At 43.0% G+C, this 23334-nt stretch overlaps 1 protein-coding gene across 16 annotated transcripts in view; it reads right to left on the minus strand.

The window, feature by feature from the left end:
• UNC79 (unc-79 homolog, NALCN channel complex subunit) overlaps positions 1-23334 on the minus strand; it is a 309568-nt gene that overhangs the window by 129985 nt on the left and 156249 nt on the right. For all 16 annotated transcript variants that reach the window (XM_063643951.1, XM_055288333.2, XM_055288335.2 and 13 more), the window contains 4 exons: positions 6546-6736; positions 5827-5950; positions 3104-3244; positions 311-532 (listed from right to left, as the gene is read on the minus strand). In XM_063643951.1, coding sequence (XP_063500021.1) covers positions 311-532; positions 3104-3244; positions 5827-5950; positions 6546-6736 — 678 coding nt within the window. The remainder of the gene's footprint in view (positions 1-310; positions 533-3103; positions 3245-5826; positions 5951-6545; positions 6737-23334) is intronic.

Consider the following 23334-nt stretch of genomic DNA (forward strand, 5'->3'; position numbering starts at 1 on the left):
GTTGTACCTTTCCCTTCCCAACAATAGTATCATCGTTTTGTTCATGCAATTTATTTAACAGAATCAACTCTAATGATGCTAGGGTGTTTCTAAAATTCAATCCATTCTCATATGTCAACATCACTGCAGATATTCACATAAGTAGTTTTCAGACTCTTTAGGAAATCTCCAAAGGAGTTTGCAAAAGGTCTTGGGTGATGCTGCATCATTTTGATAAGTGTGGAGATGCCCAACACATGGAAAGAATTGCTGTACAACGCTTTCTCTCATTCTTCACCTCTGAACTAAAGGAAGCTCATGCTTCAGCTACCTGCTTCAGGAGAAGATCAAACATGAGGATGAAACAATTTAGATTCATTTCATCATCTTCACAATCAAAGTCAATAGTCCTTCCTCCTGGGTGTCCAAAATTCTTGAAAGGGCTACGAAACGGACTACGCATAGGACTCCGAAACGGACTCTGGAAAGGACTATGAAATGGACTGAGCATATTGTGCTGAACTCGTCGACCAGGATCAGAGGCAACACTCACCTACAAGAAAGAATGGCAACACATAGAAATGAACTCACAGAAGCTCAAATGCTGTGTAAAATATTCAGGGACTCTATGTAAGGTATTTCCAGCTGTCACACTTATTTCCTTCCTTAACCAATGGCATTAGTACCTCCAAATACTAAGGATTCTCTCAATGTATAAAAACAAGAAATAAAACCGCTCAAACTTCCTAGTTGTCAGGAAGTGACATCAACACCCTGAAGAATGAAGGCATCTGCCATTACATTTTTCCACCCATCAAACATGTCCAATGAGACCAGATTGTCTGAATCTACTGAAAACCGTACTCTGAAAAATGAGAACTTACAAAAGTAAAATATTGCAAGATAATGTTTAGAATCAGAAGCACAGAATCTCAAATTGACATGATTGGTTAAAAGATGGTCTCTGGGGATTACAATTATTAAACCATTATGGGACAACAATATATGACAAACCTTTTGTACTGGTTATTCTCCATTTGTCCACCCAACCCCTGCTCAGAACCTTACTACCTCCTTGGCCCTACTCTATGCCCAAGAAGTCGTGGACTGAGTCTCCTCTGGCTCCTTTGCTGCCTGGTTTCCAGTTGGGTTAAGTCAATGGTTTTTATTTTTTGGATTTTTTTGTTGTTTTGGGACAGAGTCTTGCTCTGTTGCCCAGGCTGGAGTGCAAGATCACAGCTCACTGCAGGCTCGACCTCCCAGGCTCAGGCAATCCTCCCACCTCAGCCTCCCAAATAGCTGGGACTACAGGCATGCACCACCAGGCCCAGCTAATTTTTTGAAAATTTTTTTGTAGAGACAAGTTCTCATTGTGTGGCCCAGGCTGGTCTCTAACTCCTGGACTCAAGCAATCCTCCCACTTCAGCCTCCCGAACTGCTGGGATTAGAGGCATAAGCCACCAAGCCTGGCTGGGTTCAGTCAATGGGAGGCACCAGCGGAAGTCCTGAAAGCTGGAGGAGAGAGAGGCAGGAGGATTTCTCCCCTCTCCCTGCCCACTTGGGTGCTACATCTCTGGGAGCATCTCCAGCACTCCATAACTTCTCTAAACAGCCCTTTCTTACAGTTTCAGCTCCCGTTTGGTACCCCAGGAACTCTTTCCCTTGTTCCTTCAGCCCTGGGGGTGTAAGGACTTTCTACTGGACTGTTCCTGGACTCTGGGTGCCTTGTCCACCTGTATTGCTCCTTTAAGCTTTCCCATAACACTATAGGCAGAATCTCCATTAAAGTCTGTCATTTAAACTATCTGGGATAAATTCTGAATCAGGATCCTGACTAATACATCTGTATATCACTCTCAAATCATATTTCTCTTTTTTTTCTTTTTCAATTTTTATTTTAGAATCGGAACAACACACGTGCAGGTTTGTTACAAAGTTATATTGCGTGATACTGAGGTTTGGGGTATGATTGTACCTATCACCTAGGTATTTTTCTGTCTTAAAAATCTTTGTGGTAACCACAAAGCTCTTCAAACACCATTTTTAAGGTAAAGAGGAAGATTACCCCATTAAGAATCAGAATACCCAGGTATTCACGGTGTTTCTGTAGGAAATCACTTCACTTCACTGAACATCAGGTTAGGTAGCTGTAAAATGAAGATAATGAGTTCTTCCCTGGCTGCCTCACACAATTCTGTGATATTGTTTGTTGTGAACACATTGCACTGAGTAAAGTGCTACACAAAGGAATGTCATTTTAAAGGTTACAGAAGAACGAAATAAAGTATAGATGGTTGGCAGCTGGCTCCTATCAGGCAGATGACAAAATAAGTAATGATATTCTTTAAAAACACTGAATACAAACCCATAATCATGTTCCATTTTTTAATCCCTAGATATCAGGTGGAATGGCTGGAGGCCTGTGGCATACAGTGGGGGAAATTTTGTAGAGAGGCTTGACAAGGAAAGAGTGGAGAACATTTTCTGCCAACCATCCAATAAGAGTCAACCTTTCCACAGCTGCTCATGGCCTGAGAACAGCAGCACATCAGCAGAGACTCTATCAGGCCTCCATAGAAAAATAATCAAAGCTGTCCAGCAGTTTGTATACACTTTAGACCAGACTATCTTGACTTTTCTCACCTACAATGATGCAAAGGGGTCAATAAAATGCGCTCAGTTGGTTCACAGTGACAGCATCCCTCACAGTCACCAGTAGTTGATCATATCTTCCCAAAAGACAAGGAAAAAAGAAAATCATCCAAACTCCTCCCAGACTCCTCACCCCCAAAGTGAAGCACTGATCTGCCTAGGAGCTGGTAAAAAATTCTTATCCACCAGGAGACTCATAAAAATGGAATGTTACCAAAAAGCTACTCTTTTTCATCAAGGGAGAGAGCTAAAATTCAAAGAAATTAAAAATAAAATGAAAACTCAATGACTTACTGGTTATACACTATACCAAACAAATGTGACTGTTTAATGCACTTAAAAGATGAACACAGCGAGATGGACTGAAAACACATTTTTGGTTTCTTATGACAGTACTTTCAGGCTTAGGATAACTGACAAGGGTTTTCAAGATTTTTAAAAGTAAGACAAGAACAAATGTGGCAATAATTACCCTTCGAGATGCAAGGTTCCCTGCCAGTTCACTGACTCTTGATTTTCTTTGATTTGCCAGCTCTTTGACTGAATTAACTCCATCAGAAAACATACTTATTAGTAGTTGAAGTGGAACCATGATATCTAACTCTGATAATACCTAGGGAAAAAAGGCATATATCCCCCCAAAAAACATATGTAAATTTTAAAACTCAAAAGAGCTATATTTAACCTTCTTTTTCCAAAGCAAATTATTGAACATAAGGATAATTAGCCTTATACATATTCTATCAACACAGTCATCCTCCAATTTTCATACTAAGAAAATCAAAGTTATCATCGAACTTTCTCCTTTCCTCACCCCCAGCATCCAATAGGTCACCATGTTCTTTCTATTAACACTTCTCAGTTTCTCTTGACGCTGTCCCCCACTCTCCATACCCACCGCTAGTGCCTTAGTTCTCAACTTTCTCCTGGACTAGCACTGCTTCTCTGGGCCATCCCCACTCTGATCTCAATGACCCATCCGATCTTGCTGTCTGGTACAACCTGGTGTCAATCTGGGCCCAAATCAAGTCACCTTCTCTGTCATTAATTTTCTGGAAAAAAATGCCTTCTTCCTTCAGACAGAATTAATACATCCCTGTTCTCTGCTTTCTTAACCTTTATACATACCTTTATTAGAGCAATTATTACTTTTTCTTCTGTTTAATTGTCTAATCCTATCCCTCCCACAGTGAGCTGTGTAAAGAAAGGAAGTATGGGCCGGGCGCGGTGGCTCACGCTTGTAATCCCAGCACTTTGGGAGGCTGAGGCGGGCGGATCATGAGGTCAGGAGATCGAGACCATGGTGAAACCCCGTCTCTACTAAAAATACAAAAAAATTAGCCGGGCGTGGTGGCGGGCGCCTGTAGTCCCAGCTACTCGGAGAGGCTGAGTCAGGAGAATGGCGTGAACCCGGGAGGCGGAGCTTGCAGTGAGCCAAGATTGTGCCACTGCACTCCAGCCTGGGCGACAGTGCGAGACTCCGTCTCAAAAAAAAAAAATAAAATAAAAATAAAAAAAATAAAAAAAAGAAAAAAGAAAGGAAGTATGCAGAAAGGACTATTTCCAGTCCCATTTTTATTCCAGTGCCTATTCCAGGGCCTGGCACATGGGAGCTCTTGCACGCGTTTCCACAATTAATTATAAATGAGTCAACTCTAACCACTATAGTGTCCACTCTATCCTCCAAATAGACCAAGGCTAGAAAACCTCCTTCAGCTGCAACACTCTTGTCTTATAAACCAAGGCTGGATGAAAGCCCAGTCCGTAAAATGTGTAAATGTTTCCGCTGTAGCCATAGTGGTGGACAAAGCTGTATAGGCTCATCCCCAAAGAGCACAGTGTAAGGGCTGTGCAACAGGGTAACTGAGGCAACATCCAGCCATCTGTAGGTAGACTGGCTTTCTTAAAAGGGGAACTACCTTACCGAAATCCATTTGGGAATAAATGGTTAAAATTCTAAATCCCAAAGTTGACTTTTTGTTTGTTTGTTTGTTTTTTGAGACAGGGTCTCACTCTATTGCCCAGGCTAGAGTACAGTGGCTTGATCACAGCTCACTGCAGCCTCGATCTCCTAGGCTCAAGAGATTCTCCTGGCTCAGCTTCCCAAGTAGCTGGGACTACAGGTGCGCATCACCACATCCAGCTAATTTTTGTATTTTTTGTAGAGATTGGCTTTGGCCATGTTGGCCAGGCTGGTCTTGAACTCCTGAGCTCAAGTGATCCACCCACCTTTGCCTCCCAAAGTGCTGAGATTACAGGTGTGAGCTACCGAGCTGGCCCAAACTTTGACTTTTTAAAAAATGGTCCCTTTACTCTCTGTCAAATGTGAAGAATATTGCTCTTCAGTTTCGAACCCAGAAAGGCATCTTTACAACTTGAAGAGCTTATGGGATCCTATCCTTGCATGACACAGAAATGTATCTGTACCTGTAGTTAATCTAAACACTGATTCTGTCCTCATTTTCTATAACTGCACAAACTCATATCAGGTATTCAAGTTAATTTAATAAACTTTAATTGAACATCCACTTTTAAATACAAAGCATGTGCCGTATTCTAGGAGGAGAGGATGAAGGGGGTTATAAATACAGAAATGAGTAAGATCTGGCCCCTGCACTCAGGAGCTTGTAATCAGGTGGCAAGACAGACAAAAACTGTGAGACAGAAATAGAACCAAACTCACACAGAGAATCTGGGAAGATGAGGGTTTGAAGTAGCAGAAAACTTCAGATAAGGGATAATTTTTGAGATGGACTTTAAAAGGTAGGTTGGAGTTCACAAATAGAGACAGGAGAGAAAGTCAGCCCAGGCTGAGGGAACAGCATGAACTACTCACTAAATCCTTCCCCATCTTTCCAAGTAAAGGACCTGTTTAATATCAAAGATGTATCAGAATCCCACAAGACAGCTATTATACTTTTAATAGCCATTGATGGAAAAATACAAAAGGACCTAAAGCTACTATGAATTCAGTAATATTACTGCACAATTTATATATTTATATGTTATTAACCACAACTAGAGCAACATATATTTGAAATTTACTCATTTACCTATGCATAGGAGATATTCTTTCTTGGCAAACATGGGGACTTCTGAACTCTTTGCTATAACTCCCACTCCCTCGACCCAGGGATCTAAAGCTTATAAGCTAAGAACTATTTCCTAAAATGATCAAAAGTATTATTCACTTACATGAAGCCATAGCAAAGCTTGCTCCTGCACAGAGGAGGGGTATCCTGTAAACCGACAACTAATAAAACCAAACATCTCCTCCATTGAGAAAGGCAGAGGACAGAGTTCAATGTCAAACATTTTGCTGGAAAGCAGAGCAACAAAAGTAAATGACCAATGGGCATAGATTGGGTTCTACTAATACCACCACTGTCTTTCTAACTATTCCCCATTTGGAAAGCCAAGCCTTTTAGATTAGTTTGTGTTCTGAACTGTTATCAACATATTTCACTTTACTGTAAGAGAAGTTTATGTCACTGAAATAGAGATCTTATAAATAATTCATATGGTTGTTAATAACATTACTGTTCTTCCTCATATTAGGTTTAACAGAAGGAATTGCATTTCTAAGGCATTAGCATTGCTCCCCAGCATCTAAAACAGTTTCCCTTTGCACTTTCCCACCACATCCCACCAATTATAATTATATTTGAAAATTTCAAAATAAGTAAACATCTGTTTTTTCCACAAGAACAAAATCTTTTCTGGACAATGCCAAATCATCTTAGGTTGAGGTATTGCAGCTATTTCATGTTGGGGCTTCAAGTTTCTCCACAGGGTTGTTAAAAAGTAAATGAGATTATATAAAACGCTTAGTAAGGTGACAGGCACACAGTACATACTCAACAAACATTAGGTATGATTATAATTACAATGACTTCATTAAACTACTTACCCACCTTAATACTTCCCTGAATTCTTTTAACTGATTATCTGGGACTTCTGTTCTGATGGCTTCCAGCCATTCCGGCATAATACACTCCCAGACAGATTGATTGATCACATTATACGGGATCAGGCAGAGGATTCGGTTGAGACCTTCCTTCAGCTGAGTCACTGTGCTACAGGACTTATCCCAGTAGCCACCAACCTGAAGAGGTTTCCATAGCCACAGGGGAAAAGAATGAAACACACTGGTTACAATTATACTCAAGGACTTCCTAAGGCAATGGGTACAGAGAAAGGCCACAATCCATCATGTCTGAGTGCTAGGCCAAGAATCTTCAGTGTGAGATTGATTCGTAAGATGGCAAACCACCAGGATCCATCAGTTACAGAAAGGAAAACATAGTTACGAATAGGCTCAGATACTGATTACAGATTGAATTTTTAATGATGCTACTGTTGATTTTGCAAATCACATGTGAATTAAAATTCCAAAGATTTATTCCCAACAGGATGAGCATACTATTAGAGCATTCTTATTCCTAAAGTCTGATAAATCTATTACAGCATGCACGTTATACCTGTGCTTCAGAGGAACACGGTTTTCTACTACTGCATGCTTTGTATTGCAGATGTTTCATTACAGGAAATACAGTAGTTCACAGTGCTCTTTTTACCCTATGCTGCATACCCTGCCACAATTTTTTTCCTAAAATGTTCTAAAGGTAGTTGAATCTGTGAATAAAAAGGACTGGCTTTTTAAACTAATTAAGATAGTGTATCAATTTTTAAGAGCAGGAAAAAGTTAAAATCACGAATTTACAAACTTAGGTTGTTTATAATCCTGATGTTAGAGAGCGTATATTCTAAGTGTCAACATAACAAAGGTTAAACTAGTCCTGAGTCTTTACTAAATAACATAAGATGTGTGTGAAACTACCTTAATTTAAATGAATTCAATTTTAAATGTTTATTACATCTAGAATTCCAGATTATTCCAAAAAATCAATCAATTCTATTTTAAAGCTCCAATATCTATTTGGTGCCATATTGACCAAAATCTTAGACAATTGACTAAATATTTTCTGGAAGTGACTATATTTCTGTAATTTCTGTTGTGTTGTTGTTAGTTACAGGGACAGACAGAAAAGAACCAGCACTAATAACATTGAGATCCTGAAATAAATCATTACTGAAGTTTTCTGGGCTATGTAGTTTACGGTCAAGCCATATAAAGACTTACTGGTTTTGAATAGTATGTTGGAACAAGTATGCTTTTGGAAACCCTAAATTGTCAGTGGCCAGATGACAGATCCTTTGAGTTGGAAAAGCTTTCATATTTAAAAGGATTTTTAGAGAGCACTTACCCTAAACAAATGTCCTAATTGCCCATAGGGGAGGATGAAATTGAAAGAAGGATACAAAAAGTATCACAGCTAGCCTAAAAGGCTCCCTTAATAAAATTAAATAACAGAAATCAGATTTAGAACAAAAATTTAAATCTACACCCACCATAAACTCCCCTTCACCACCTTCCTCCTGCACACGGACCAGTGGAAGGCTGATAGTCCAGTCTGATAGAAGATATTATGGAAGACTTCCCTTTACAGGTCAATGGGCTCAAGTGGAATGATGTGCTCTGAGGGCAGGAATTCATCCTAAAGGCTCTGTTAAAAGATTTATAGAAACATTCCAAAGGCACACAGCTCTAAATTCAGAAGCCCTGGAACACAGGAATCTTTTGGTTTCCATGTCAGTTAGAAATTTTCTCTCTGACATAAGGGGACAATTTCAAAATAGGGCAGTTGGATGGGCAGGCCAATCCGTGAATGCTATTGTTGATGTCGCCACCCAATTCTTTGAAGTACTAAAAAATAGCTGTTCTAGGCTGAGGCAAAAGGATCGCCTGAGGCCAGGAGTTCAAGACCAGCCTGAGCAGCACAGTGAGACCCTGTATCTAAACAAAAATTTTTTTAAATTAGCCAGGCATGGTGGTATGCACCTGTAGTTCCATTTACTCGGGAGGCTAAGGTGGGAGGATCTACTGAGCCCAGAAGTTTGAGGCTGCAGTGAGCTATGGTTGTGCTACTGTACTCCAGCGTGGGCCACAGAGTGAGACCCCATACCTAATAAATAAATAAATAAATAAATATTTTTAAAAAATAAATAAATGTTCTGGCTTTACTGAGTCTTTACAAAAACAGAAATGTGGCTTTAGGAATAACCTAAAGCTCCACCCATCCTTCTTACCAATCCCAAAACCTCCCCTCCAAAAGATGCTTGCAGATACTATAAAATGCCAGGACACTGGAAAAGGGACTGTCCTGCCCTTAAGAAGGAGAACTTAAATAGTAATTGTCCTGGGCCTCAGCCTGGACATGTAAGCACTGCAGACTCTCCAGACAAATAACTGTCCATTCCCCCATCCTCAAGCACCTAAATGTTAAAGCTCAACACTGTTGGGAGAATTTCCTGTTTGTCACAGACCAAAACCTGACAATAGGCAAATATGTCCCTGGAAATCCTCTTAGAGCAGTTACTTTAAAAGTCTGCATAATTCCTCTCCCCTTTTGAGATGTAAATCTTCTACCATCCAGAACTAAATTCTCAAGAACCTGACAGCAACCTCTTTTTTTTTTTGGAGATGGAGTCTCACTCTGTCACCCAGGCTGGAGTGCAATGGCACGATCTCAGTTCACTGCAACCTCTGCCTCCTGAGTTCAAGCAGTTATCCTGCCTCAGCCTCCCGAGTTGCATGGGACTACAGGCGTGTGCCACCACACCTGGCTAATTTTTGTATTTTTAGTAGAGACGGGGTTTCACCACGTTGGCCAGGATGGTCTCCATCTCCTGACCTGAGGCAGTCTGCCCACCTCGGCCTCCCAAAGTGCTGGGATTACAGGTGTGAGCCACCACACCCAGCCAAGAGCCATCTCTTTAAAATGCAAACATCCAAGGAAGTAATTCTGCTTTAGACCCCATAATTGAGGCTCCTCACTTTTACTTGTAGTACTGCTTCTTATCACAAAATTCAAGAAATTTACTTCCCCTCCTGATAAATACCAATTAAAACCACAGTCTCTTAAGAAAACTCCAATGCCTTTTTCCTTAGCTTAGCCCACTTTAAAAAGTAGCTTTGCCGTTGACTAAAACAACCACCTGAGGCTGAGCCATAGCCTCTATGAGATTATGTATCAAGGCAAGTAAAAAGATCTTAAAGGTTTCCCCCACAAATATCAATAAAAAGCATTAGCCCGTATAATGAATAGGAAACAACTTGTTCCATCTGCCAGAAACACAATTTGAATAAAAGTGAGGCAAAGATGAAAAAGAGCTCTTATATAAACTAGTAAGTTTTTTTGTTTGTTTTTGTTTTTTGTTTTTTATTTATTTTATTTTTTTGAGACGGAGTTTTGCTCCGGTTACCCAGGCTGGAGTGCAATGGCGTGATCTGGACTCACTGCAACCTCCGCCTCCCAGGTTCAAGTGATTCTCCTGCCTCAGCCTCCCAAGCTGGGATTACAGCCACCTGCCACCACACCCAGCTAATTTTTGTATTTTTAGTAGAGATGGGGTTTCACCACATTGGCCAAGCTGGTCTTGAACTCCTGACCTCAGGTGATCCACACACCTCGGCCTCCCAAACTTCTGGGATTACAGGTATGAGCCACCACACCTGGCCTAAACTAGTAAATTTTATATCACTTTTTGAAAGTTATAAGGTCTCTATTTGTGTCTGTATGTTTGTGTATGTCTATGTGAGACAGAGTAAGGATGGAGCTTGGCTCAGCTCTCCCCCACTAGAGCATTCTTTCACGCATTCCCGCTGATCACAAGACAACACTATGCTACCTCACTGACACCATACCCATTAATAGTTATATTAAGACCCATTAATAGTCATACTAAGTGTGAAAGGAAAACCTTGGGTGCCAAAATTACTAAGCTAAAGGGAAATGTCAAGCTGGGAACTGCTCAGGGTAAATCTGCCTCCCATTCTATTCAAAGTCTTCCCTCTGCCACACTGAGATAGGTGCATATCTGATTGCCTCCTTTGGAAAGGCTAATCAGAAACTCAAAAAAGAATGCAACCATTTGTCTCTCACCTACCAGTGACCTGGAAGCTCCCTCCCTGCTTCGAGTTGTCCCCGCCTTTCTGGACAGAACCAATGTATTTCTTACATATATTGATTGATGTCTCATGTCTCCCTAAAATGTACAAAACCAAGCTGTGCCCCGAGCACCCTGGGCACATGTCTTTCCTGAGGCTGTGTCACAGGTGCACATCCTCAACCTTGGCAAAATAAACTTTCTAAACTGAGACCATCTCAGATATTCGAGGTTCACAAAAGAAAGTAGTCATTCTACTGATAAAAGAAAAACTTCAGCTGAATTAAATGCAAAGGCGTTTAATTGAGCAATAAACAATTCACAAATCGGGCAGCCTTCTGAGCCAGAGTAGGCTCAGAGACTCCAGCACAGCCATGTGGTGGAAGATTTATGGACAGAAAAAGGAAAGTGACAGACAGAAAAGAGAAGTGAGGCTGGGCACGGTGGCTGACACCTGTAATCCCAGCACTTTGGGAGGCCGAGGTGGGTGGATCACCTGAGGTCAGGTGTTCGAGACCGGCCTGGCCAACATGAGAAAACCCATCACTACTAAAAATACAAAAAATTGGCCAGGCATGGTGGTGGGCACCTGTAATCCCAGCTATTCAGGAAGCCAAGGCAGGAGAATCGCTTGAACCCGGGAGGCGGAGGTTGCAGTGAGCCGAGATTGTGCCACTACACTCCAGCCTGGGCAACAAGAATGAAACTCCATCTCAAAAAAATAAAAAAGAAAAGTGAGTACAGAAACAGCTGGATTGGGTATAGGTTGGCATTTGCCTTTTGTGAACATGGTTCCAACAGTTGGCTACATTTGATTGGCCAAAACTCGGTGATTGGCACAGTGTAGGCTATGGTCCATTCATACCTCCATTTGTTACAGATCACGATGTACAGAGAAACTTTTAGGCCAAACTTAAAGGATGTAAGGAGGCAGTTTTAGGCTAAACTTGATTTAACACTATATTATTCTTTTGGGCTTTCATGTAACCATGCCTTTTACTTAAAGAATTCCAGGCCGGGCGTGGTGGCTCAAGCCTGTAATCCCAGCACTTTGGGAGGCCAAGGTGGGTGGATCATGAGGTCAGGAGATCAAGACCATCCTTGCCAACATGGTGAAATCCCATCTCTACTGGACATGGTGGTGTGCGCCTGTAGTCACAGCTACTCAGGAGGCTGAGGCAGGAGAATCGCTTGAACCTGGGAGGCAGAGGTTGCAGTGAGCCGTGATCGTGCCACTGCACTCCAGCCTGGCAACAGAGCAAGATTCCGTCTCAAAAAAAAAAAAAAAAAAAAAAAAATTCCAGAAACTGGCCTAAGGATATCCAAAATCGAACCAAGGTTGTGGAGTGTCCCTACTCAAGAAGGAATGCTGAACTATTGATTTACAGCATAGTTGCCGCGGGCCAGACCACCAGGTGGCCTGTTACTCAAGGTAACCATCACAACTGGCTATGCTGACCTGCATACCTTACCCTTAACATGCTCTGCCCAGCCCAGCCTGCACCCCTTACCCCTGATGTCAATTCCCGCTCTTTGCCTAATAAAACAATCCCTACCAACGCTTTTTAGAAAACCAGTGGGAGGATTCTTGCACTTCCCCTGTCTCCCTTGCTCTTGAGCACAAGCCCTGAAATACAACCCTTGTCTAGGAAATCCGCTTGGCCCCATGTCAATTTCCATTACATGGGGAGCCAGAGTCTGGTTTATAAGAGATTCTCCGGCAACCGCTGCAGGTCCACAGGACATGGGGAATATTTTTCTCTCCCAAGTGGGAGGCTTGTGAGCCGGACCCCTCTGCAGCTGATGGGCAGCTGTCTGAAACTTCAGTTTAGTATTGCTGCAACTGGGAGTTTTCCTCCAGCCTCCCCAAGACTCCTTGCCACCCCTCTAAGCTATGCTTTCCCTCCTCTCCTGTCCCCTATTTGTTGTGTTTTTATTTTTCCTTCTTCTTCCTCCCTCCTTCCTTTCTTTTGGTTTTCACTAATTTCATCAGCTCCAACTGAATAGATACCCACACAGGACGTGTTGAAATGGTGGATTGGCTCAGCCTGAATAGTCACCCATGCAGGATGGACTGAAACAGCTGATCAGTTTAGAAAACTCTGTTTAGTGCCCTGGCTTTGAACTCTGTAATCTTCTTTAAGTCTTCTAAGTATTCTCCCTTCCTTTGCCACACCTTGTGGGGAAGGGAAGCCTGTGGACTTTCCTGTCGTCTGTCTGTTTCAGTGTGAAGCTACTGACTGTGGGTGCTGTTAAAGCAAACTAAATACGGCCTGAGAAGAACGCCATACTTTTATATTTGAGTCCCTGTGGATGTAACCTAGCTGTAGAAAACAACGTATATGGTGGTCCATTTTCAAGACAAAATACCTTGAATACACTTGGACCTGTAAGCTATGGAAGAACAGGATACCCTAGGGCCCTGCCTTAATAGCCAGTGCCTGCTTATTGGGACCCTTTAGGTACCCTCACCCAAACGAGAGGATTTAGCTTAGAATGGAAGTTTACTAGCTTGCAAAAGTAGCTCACCTTATCTATTCCTAACAGCTTGCTTAACCCCCTGGGTCAGGTCAAATACTTGAAGAGTCCCAGAGCTGACTACAATTACAATGCATTAAGGGCTGCAACAAAATGCAGCGAGAAGACCCTAAGGAAAATACCAAAAGCCCCAACCCAACGACCAATAAAAAACAAGAAAAGAAACTTAGGTGACTACGTCCAGGAAGATTGTAACCCCACAGTGCTCAGCCTAGAGGAACCGGGGGAGGGACTTGCACACCAGGGGATAAATTGCTTGCTGTAACTGTACAAGATATGCCTGCTCAACGGACACCTGATCTTGCAAGACTGACAGTCAAGTTTCACTTTCGCTGTACTTCTGGTCTCTTAGCCCATTCTTTGGGTTTGGACCGGTAGGCACGCCTCTTATAATTTGGGGGAGCACATTTCTGTCGAGCCTCTGAGACTAAGCTAAGCTGTCGTATCCCCTGTGACCTGCACGTGTACATCCAGAGGGCCTGAAGTAACTGAAAATTAAAGAAGTGAAAATGGCCAGTTCCTGCCTTAACTGATGACATTATCTTGTGAAATTCCTTCTCCTGGCTCATCCTGGCTCAAAAGCTCCCCCATTGAGCACCTTGTGACCCCCACCCCTGCCAGCCAGAGAACAACCTCCTTTGACTGTAATTTTCCACTACCTACCCAAATCTTATAAAACAGCCCAACCCCTATCTCCCTTTGCTGACTCTTTTCGGACTCAGCCCACCTGCACCCAGGTGATTAAAAAGCTTTATTGCTCACACAAAGCCTGTTTGGTGGTCTCTTCACATGGACGCGTGTGAAATTTGGTGCCGTGACTCAGATCGGGGGACCTCCCTTGGGAGATCAATCCCCTGTCCTCCTGCTCCTTCAACATTTATTCTCCAAAGAATATTGGGTATCCGCACCCAAAGATCAAATTTCTTCTCCATCCATTACCTACCTCAATAGATAAACACACGTGCTCTCCCTGCCGATCATGTCCGACTGATCTCTCAAACCCCAACACCTTTCCTTCCTAGGCATACTTGGATACTTTTGCCTTTGGATACCTGGTTTTGCCACCCTAACAAAACCATTATATAAACTCACAGACGGAAACCTAGCTGACCCCATAGATCCTAAATCCTTTCCCCACTCCTCTTTCCGTTGCTTGAAGACAGCTTTAGAGACTACTGCTCCCACATTAACTCTCCCTGACTCATCCCAACCCTTTTCATTACACACAGCTGAAGTGCAGGGCTGTGCAGTCAGAATTCTTACACAAGGACTGGGAACCCGCCCTGTAGCCTTTTTGTCCAAACAACTTGACCTTACTGTTTTAGGCTGGCCATCATGCCTCCGTGCAGTGGCTGCCACTGCCCTAATACTTTCAGAGGCCCTCAAAATCATGAACTATGCTCACCTCACTCTCTACAGCTCTCACAACTTCCAAAGTCTATTTTCTTCATTTTCTTCCTCACACCTGACGCATATACTTTCTGCTCCCCAGCTCCTTCAGCTATACTCACTGTTTGTTGAGTCTCCCACAATTACCATTGTTCCTGGCCCGGACTTCAATCCGGGCTCCTACATTATTCTGGATACTACACCTGACCCCCATGACTATATCTCTCTGATCTACCTGACATTCACCCCATTTCCCCATACTTCCTTCTTTCCTGTTCCTTACCCTGATCACACTTGGTTTACTGATGGCAGTTCCACCAGGCCTAATTGCCACTCACCAGCAAAAGCAGGCTATGCTGTAGTAGTATCTTCCACATCTATCATTGAGACTATTGCTCTGCCCCCCTGCACTACCTCTCAGGAAGCCGAACTCATTGCCTTAACTCAGGCCCTCACTATTGCAAAGGGACTACACATCAATATTTATACTGACTCTAAATATGCCTTCCATATCCTGCACCACCATGCTGTTATATAGGCTGAGAAAGGTTTCCTCACTATACAAGGGTCCTCCATTATTAATGCCTCCTTAATAAAAACTTCTCAAGGCCGCTTTACTTCCAAAGGAAGTTGGAGTCATTCACTGCAAGGGCCATCAAAAGGCATCAGATCCCATTGCTGTGGGCAACACTTATGCTGATAAGGTAGCTAAAGAAGCAGCTAGCTTTCCAACTTCTGTCCCTCACGGCAGTTTTTCTCCTTCTCATGGGTCACTCCCACCTACTCCCCCACTAAAACTTCCACCTATCAATCTCTTCCCACACAAGGCAAATGGTTCTTAGACCAAGGAAAATATCTCCTTCCAGCCTCACAGACCCATTCTATTCTGTCATCATTTCATAACCTCTTCCATGTAGGTTACAAGCCGCTAGCTCGTCTCTTAGAACCTCTCATTTCCTTTCCATCGTGGAAATCTATCCTCAAGGAAATCACTTCTCAGTGTTCCATCTGCTATTCTACTACCCCTCAGGGATTATTCAGACCCCCTTCCTTCCCTACACATCAAGCTCGGGGATTTGCCCCTGCCCAGGACTGGCAAATTGACTTTATTCACATGCCCCGAGTCAGGAAACTAAAATACCTCTTGGTCTGGGTAGACACTTTCACTGGATGGGGAGAGGCCTTTCCCACAGGGTCTGAGAAGGCCACCGCAGTCATTTCTTCCCTTCTGTCAGACATAATTCCTCAGTTCGGACTTCCCACCTCTATACAGTCTAATAACGGACCGGCCTTTACTAGTCAAACCACCCAAGCAATTTCTCAGGCTCTTGGTATTCAGTGGAACCTTCATATCCCTTACCGTCCTCAATCTTCAGGAAAGGTAGAACAGACTAATGGTCTTTTTTTTTTTTTTTTTTTTAATTATACTTTAGGGTTTTAGGGTACATGTGCACAATGTGCAGGTTTGTTACATATGTATCCATGTGCCATGTTGATTTCCTGCACCCATTAACTCGTCATTTAGCATTAGGTGTATCTCCTAATGCTGTCCCTCCCCCCTCCCCCCACCCCACAACAGTCCCCGGAGCGTGATGTTCCCCTTCCTGTGTCCATGAGTTCTCATTGTTCAATTCCCACCTATGAGTGAGAACATGCGGTGTTTGGTTTTTTGTCCTTGCGATAGCTTACTGAGAATGATGGTTTCCAGTTTCATCCATGTCCCTACAAAGGACACGAACTCATCATTTTTTATGGCTGCATAGTATTCCATGGTGTATATGTGCCACATTTTCTTAATCCAGTCTATCGTTGTTGGACATTTGGGTTGGTTCCAACTCTTTGCTATTGTGAATAGTGCCGCAATAAACATACGTGTGCATGTGTCTTTATAGCAGCATGATTTATAGTCCTTTGGGTATATACCCAGTAATGGGATGGCTGGGTCAAATGGTATTTCTAGTTCTAGATCCCTGAGGAATCGCCACACTGACTTCCACAATGGTTGAACTAGTTTACAGTCCCACCAACAGTGTAAAAGTGTTCCTATTTCTCCACATCCTCTCCAGCACCTGTTGTTTCCTGATTTTTTAATGATGGCCATTCTAACTGGTGTGAGATGGTATCTCACTGTGGTTTTGATTTGCATTTCTCTGATGGCCAGTGATGAGGAGCATTTCTTCATGTGTTTTTTGGCTGCATAAATGTCTTCTTTTGAGAAGTGTCTGTTCATGTCCTCTGCCCACTTTTTGATGGGGTTGTTTGTTTTTTTCTTGTAAATTTGTTTGAGTTCATTGTAGATTCTGGATATTAGCCCTTTGTCAGATGAGTAGGTTGCAAAAATTTTCTCCCATTCTGTAGGTTGCCTGTTCACTCTGATGATAGTTTCTTTTGCTGTGCAGAAGCTCTTTAGTTTAATGAGATCCCATTTGTCGATTTTGGCTTTTGTTGCCATTGCTTTTGGTGTTTTAGACATGAAGTCCTTGCCCACGCCTATGTCCTGAATGGTATTGCCTAGGTTTTCTTGTAGGATTTTAATGGTTTTAGGTCTAACATATAAGTCTTTAATCCATCTTGAATTAATTTTTGTATAAGGTGTAAGGAAGGGATCCAGTTGCAGCTTTCTACATATGGCTAGCCAGTTTTCCCAGCACCATTTATTAAATAGGGAATCCTTTCCCCATTTCTTGTTTTTGTCAGGTTTGTCAAAGATCAGATAGTTGTAGCTATGCGGCATCATTTCTGAGGGCTCTGTTCTGTTCCATTGATCTATGTCTCTGTTGTGGTACCAGTACCATGCTGTTTTGGTTACTGTAGCCTTGTAGTAGAGTTTAAAGTCAGGTAGCGTGATGCCTCCAGCTTTGTTGTTTTGGCTTAGGATTGACTTGGCGATGCGGGCTCTTTTTTGGTTCCATATGAACTTTAAAGTAGTTTTTTCCAATTCTGTGAAGAAAGTCATTGGTAGCTTGATGGGGATGGCATTGAATCTATAAATTACCTTGGGCAGTATGGCCATTTTCACGATATTGATTCTTCCAACCCATGAGCATGGAATGTTCTTCCATTTGTTTGTATCCTCTTTTATTTCATTGAGCAGTGGTTTGTAGTTCTCCTTGAAGAGGTCCTTCACATCCCTTGTAAGTTGGATTCCTAGGTATTTTATTCTCTTTGAAGCAATTGTGAATGGGAGTTCACTCATGATTTGGCTCTCTGTTTGTCTGTTATTGGTGTACAAGAATGCTTGTGATTTTTGTACATTAATTTTGTATCCTGAGACTTTGCTGAAGTTGCTAATCAGCTTAAGGAGATTTTGGGCTGAGACAATGGGGTTTTCTAGATATACAATCATGTCATCTGCAAACAGGGACAATTTGACTTCCTCTTTTCCTAATTGAATACCCTTTATTTCCTTCTCCTGCCTGATTGCTCTGGCCAGAACTTCCAGCACTATGTTGAATAGGAGCGGTGAGAGAGGGCATCCCTGTCTTGTGCCAGTTTTCAGAGGGAATGCTTCCAGTTTTTGCCCATTCAGTATGATATTGGCTGTGGGTTTGTTGTAGATAGCTCTTATTATTTTGAGATACGTCCCATCGATACCTAATTTATTGAGAGTTTTTGTCTTTTAAAAACACACCTCACCAAGCTCAGCCTCCAACTTAAAAAGGACTGGACCGTACTTTTACCTCTTGCCCTTCACAGAATTAGAGCCCGTCCTCGAGATGCTACAGGGTACAGTCCATTTGAACTTTTATATGGACGCACTTTCTTGCTCAGCCCCAACCTCGTCCCAGACAGCAGCCCTCTAGGCGACTATCTTCCAGTCCTCTGGCAGGATAGACAGGAAATTCACCAGGCTGCTAATCTTCTCTTGCCTACTCCAGATTCCCAGCCATATGAAGACACCCTAGCTGGACGATCAGTTCTTGTTAAGAATCTGAACCCTCAAACTCTACAACCTCGATGGACCAGACCCTACTTAGTCATCTATAGTACCCCAACTGCCGTCCACCTGCAGGATCCTCCCCACTGGGTTTACCGTTCCAGAATAAAGCTGTGTCCATTGGACAGCCAGCCTAATCTCTCTTCTTCCTCCTGGAAGTCGCAAGTACTCTCCCCTACTTCCCTTAAACTCACTTGCATTTCGGAAGAACAGTAATAACCCTTATGAGCCTAATACATACCTTCATTCTATTAGGTCTGTTCGTCCTCACCCTACTTTTTGCAACAGGGCTTTATGCAGTCACCCCCACTACTTGGACTGTGCCCCAAAAACCAGTCATCCCTGCTGTCTTCTGTCTAGTCATACTCCTATTCACCATTCTCAACTACTCATAAATGCCCTACTCTTGTTTACATTGCCTGTTTACACTGTTTCTCTAAGCTATCGCAGCTGACATCTCCTGGTGCTATCCCCAAACCGCCACTCTTAACTCCCTCTTAGAGTGGATAGATGATCTTTGCTAGCAGGGCACCCTCCAATACTTTCACCCTGATGAAGTTCTATTCTTTACTTTTATACTCACTCTTATTCTCACTCCCATTCTTACGCCACCCTCTACCTCTCCCCAGCTATCTCCACCACACTATCAATCTTACTCTCTCCTAGCCGTTTCTAATCCCTCCTTAGTGAACAATTGCTGGCTTTGCATTTCCCTTTCTTCCTGCGCCTACACAGCTGCCCCCGCCTTACATACAGGCTGGGCAACATCTCCTGTCTCCCTACACCTCCGAACTTCCTTTAACAGCCCTCACCTTTACCCTCCTGAAGAACTTCTTTACTTTCTAGAAGGTCCAGCAAGACCTCCCCAGACATTTCACATCAGCAAGCTGCTGCCCTCCTCCACACTTACTTAAAAAACCTTTCTCCTTATATCAACTCTACTCCCCCTGTATTTGGACCCCTCACAACACAAACTACTTTTCCTGCGGCCGCTCCTTTATGTATCTCTCAGCAAAGACCCACTGGAATTCCCCTGGGTAACCTTTCACCTTCTTGACGTTCCTTCACTCTTCATCTCCAAAGCCCAACTACACACATCATTGAAACAATTGGAGCCTTCCAGCTCCATATTACAGATAAGCCCTCTATCAATACAGGCAAACTTAAAAACATTAGCAGTAATTATTGCTTAGGAAGACACTTACCCTGTATTTCACTCCATCCTTGGCTACCTTCCCCTTGCTTGTCAGACTCTCCTCCCAGGCCCTCTTCTTGTTTACTTATACTCAGCCCCGTAAATAACAGTGAAAGGTTGCTCGTAGACACTCAATGTTTTCTCATACACCATGAAAATCGAACCTCTCCCTCTATGCAGTTACCCCATCAGTCCCCATTACAACCTCTGACGGCTGCCGCCCTAGCTGGATCCCTAGGAGTCTGGGTACAAGACACCCCTTTCAGCACTCCTTCTCATCTTTTTACTTTGCATTTCCAGTTTTGCCTGGCACAAGCTCTCTTCTTCCTCTGTGGATTCTCTACCTACATGTGTCTACCTCCTAATTGGACAGGCACATGTATACTAGTTTTCCTTACTCCTAAAATTCAATTTGTGAATGGGACCAAAGAGCTCCGTTCCCCTCATGACACTCAGATGACAAAAAAAGAGTTATTCCACTAATATCATTGCTTGTCAGTTTAGGACTTTCTGCCTCCACTATTGCTCTCGGTACTAGAATGGCAGGCATTTCAACCTCTGTCACGACCTTCTGTGTCCTCTCTAATGACTTCTCTGCTAGCATCACAGACATATCACAAACTTTATCAGTCCTTCAGACCCAAGTTGACTCTTTAGCTGCAGTTGTCCTCCAAAACTGCCGAGGCCTTGACTTACTCACTGCTGAAAAAGGAGGACTCTGTATATTTTTAAATAAAGATTGTTGTTTTTACCTAAATCAATCTGGCCTGGTGTATGACAACATAAAAAAACTCAAGGATAGAGCCCCAAAACTCGCCAACCAAGCAAGTAATTACGCTGAACCTCCTTGGGCACTCTTTAATTGGATGTCCTGGTTCCTCCCAATTCTTAGTCCTTTAATACCTATTTTTTTCTTTCTTTTATTCGGACCTTGTACCTTCCGTTTAGTTTCTCAATTCATCCAAAACCGTATCCAGGCCATCACCAATCATTCTGTACAACAAATGCTCCTTCTAACAACCCCACAATATCACCCCTTACCACAAAATCCTCCTTCAACTTGACCTCTCCTACTCTACGTACCCAAGCCACCCCAATCCCGCTTGAAGCAGCCCTGAGAAACATCGCCCATTATCTCTCCATGCCACCCCCCAAAAAATTTTCACTGCCCCAACACTTCAACACTATTTTATGTTATTTTTCTTATTAATATAACAGGAATGTCAGGCCTCTGAGCCCAAGCTAAGCCATCGTATCCCCTGTGAACTGCACAGATATGTCCAGATGTCCCAAAGAAAGTGAAGAATCACAAAAGAAGTGAAAATGGTCGGTTCCTGCCTTAACTGACGACATTCCACCACAAAAGAAGTGAAAATGGCCAGACCCTGCCTTAACTGATGACATTACCTTGTGAAATTCCTTTTCCTGGCTCATCCTAGCTCAAAAGCTCCCCCATTGAGCACCTTGTGACCCCCACCCCTGCCAGCCAGAGAACAACCCCTTTGACTGTAATTTTCCACTACCTACCCAAATCCTATAAAACGGCCCCACCCCATCACCCTTCGCTGACTCTCTTTTCGGACTCAGCCCGCCTGTACCCAGGTGATTAAAAAGCTTTATTGCTCACACAAAGCCTGTTTGGTGGTCTCTTCACACAGATGCACATGAAAATTTCCTACACTAGCTTAGTAGTCAGACAAGATTAAAAACCTAACTTAGTAGTATGTGCCAATAACTGAGTCTTGGCTGTTGAAGTGGCCATACTTCAACCACTCATATAGACTGCTAAGTGTTCAAACTGTGTTCAGATAAGGCAAGCACCAACCTGTAACCAATCCAGCTGTTTCTGTACCTCACCGCCAATTTCTGTAGGTCACTTCCCTGTTTTTGTTTATAAATCTTTATACTCCAGCACAGCACACATATCTGTTGTGCTGGAGTCTCCGTGAATCAGCTGTGATTCTGGGGGCTGCCCAATTCACAAATTGTTCGTTGCTCAATTAAGCTGTTTTAATTCAGCTGAAGTTTTTCTTTTATCAGTGCTGTCTTTGAGAGGAGAGAATTGGCAGCATATGGGTCCAGAGTCTGTATCACTCACATCCTGATCCATTTTTCCTTTTCATGTGTTTAATTTGACATCTTATTCCCCCATGCGGCCCACTGGGTGGCATCTTGCAAAAACGAGAGGCTTCTGTCTAAGGTTCCACGAAACAGAAAAGGAAGATTTTTTTCTTTTATAATGCAGCTTGGCCTCCACAGTTATGGCCCAGCGAACAGGGTCATCAAAAGCTGCTCTGCTCTTATGAAAGCTGCAGAGACAGGGAAACCAAAACCCTGGCATGAAGGTAAAAGGGTAAGAATTTCTTACCAGCCAGGGCCCCGGCCTCTCGCTCTCTGTGCAAACCAGTTAAGTAAATGGTTAAAAAACAAAAACAAAAACAAAAAAAAATCCCTGTTTCTCTCCTCTGCAAGATTTTTTTTTTTTTTTTTTTTTTGAGATGGAGTCTCGCTCTGTCGCCCAGGCTGGAGTGCAGTGGCGCGATCTCGGCTCACTGCAAGCTCCGCCTCCCGGGTTCATGCCATTCTCCTGCCTCAGCCTCCAGAGTAGCTGGGACTACAGGCACCCGCCACCGCACCCGGCTAATTTTTTTGTATTTTTAGTAGAGACAGGGTTTCACCGTGTTAGCCAGGATGGTCTCGATCTCCTGACCTCATGATCCACCCACCTCAGCCTCCCAAAGTGCTGGGATTACAGGCGTGAGCCACCGCGCCCGGCCTGCAAGGTTTTGATTAATGAGAAAAAGATGTGTGAGACTAGTCTTAGGTTGTAGTGAATCTGCTGTACTTTGTGATATGAATTTGTCGTTCTGCATTGTTCTGTCGTGGAGGGGTTGCCACAGAATAGAATGCGGGTGTAGGACTCCTGTAAGTCTGCTGTTTGAGCTAGCCCTGCAGACTGGTCAGTTACAAACTTCGCTATGGGTCCCCGAAACAAAAACCAAATGAGATTTCCCTCTTGTCTTGTTTTATGTCCTTGAGAGCTTGACTTTTTGACCATGTGGGGGTATTCTCTCTCAGTCTCTGCCATCCACAGGGTGGAAATTTTCAGGTTCATGTAAGGCAGCCAGTCTGAAAGGACACATGATAATGTCACGGCTAGCCTTAAGGATTCTCTTAAGCAGTTAAAATCCTTTGCAAACTTGAAACTGTCTGCTCCAGATTACTTCTGGGAAGAACAATACTGTAGCTCTGTGGCTAAGGCTTTGCCCATTCATGACAGTGGCATGGGTTCAATTCCCAGCTTAGAGAATGAGTCCTTTCTGGTTTGATATTTATGTGACCTTTGCCATTTATTTATTCTTTTTCCCTCCATTGTCTTTGTGACCATATGGGGGTACTCTCTCTCCATCTCTACCATTCAGAGGGCGGAAATGTTTAGGTTCATGTCAGGCAGCTTGTGATTTTCTGTCTAGAATTTTCCTTTCTCTGAGCTATCTAGGAGGCGATTCTACATCTTGTAAAAACTGCTTGCAATCTCTTTGTAGACACTTTGTGCGGCTATGGTTAAATCATAACCTTAATTAAGGCTTATTGGATTTGTTAGGGAAGCCGGAGCCTAGGAAAGCAGAGTAAC

The sequence above is a fragment of the Symphalangus syndactylus genome, chromosome 8 (genome assembly GCF_028878055.3).
Source record: "Symphalangus syndactylus isolate Jambi chromosome 8, NHGRI_mSymSyn1-v2.1_pri, whole genome shotgun sequence".
NCBI lineage: Eukaryota > Metazoa > Chordata > Mammalia > Primates > Hylobatidae > Symphalangus > Symphalangus syndactylus.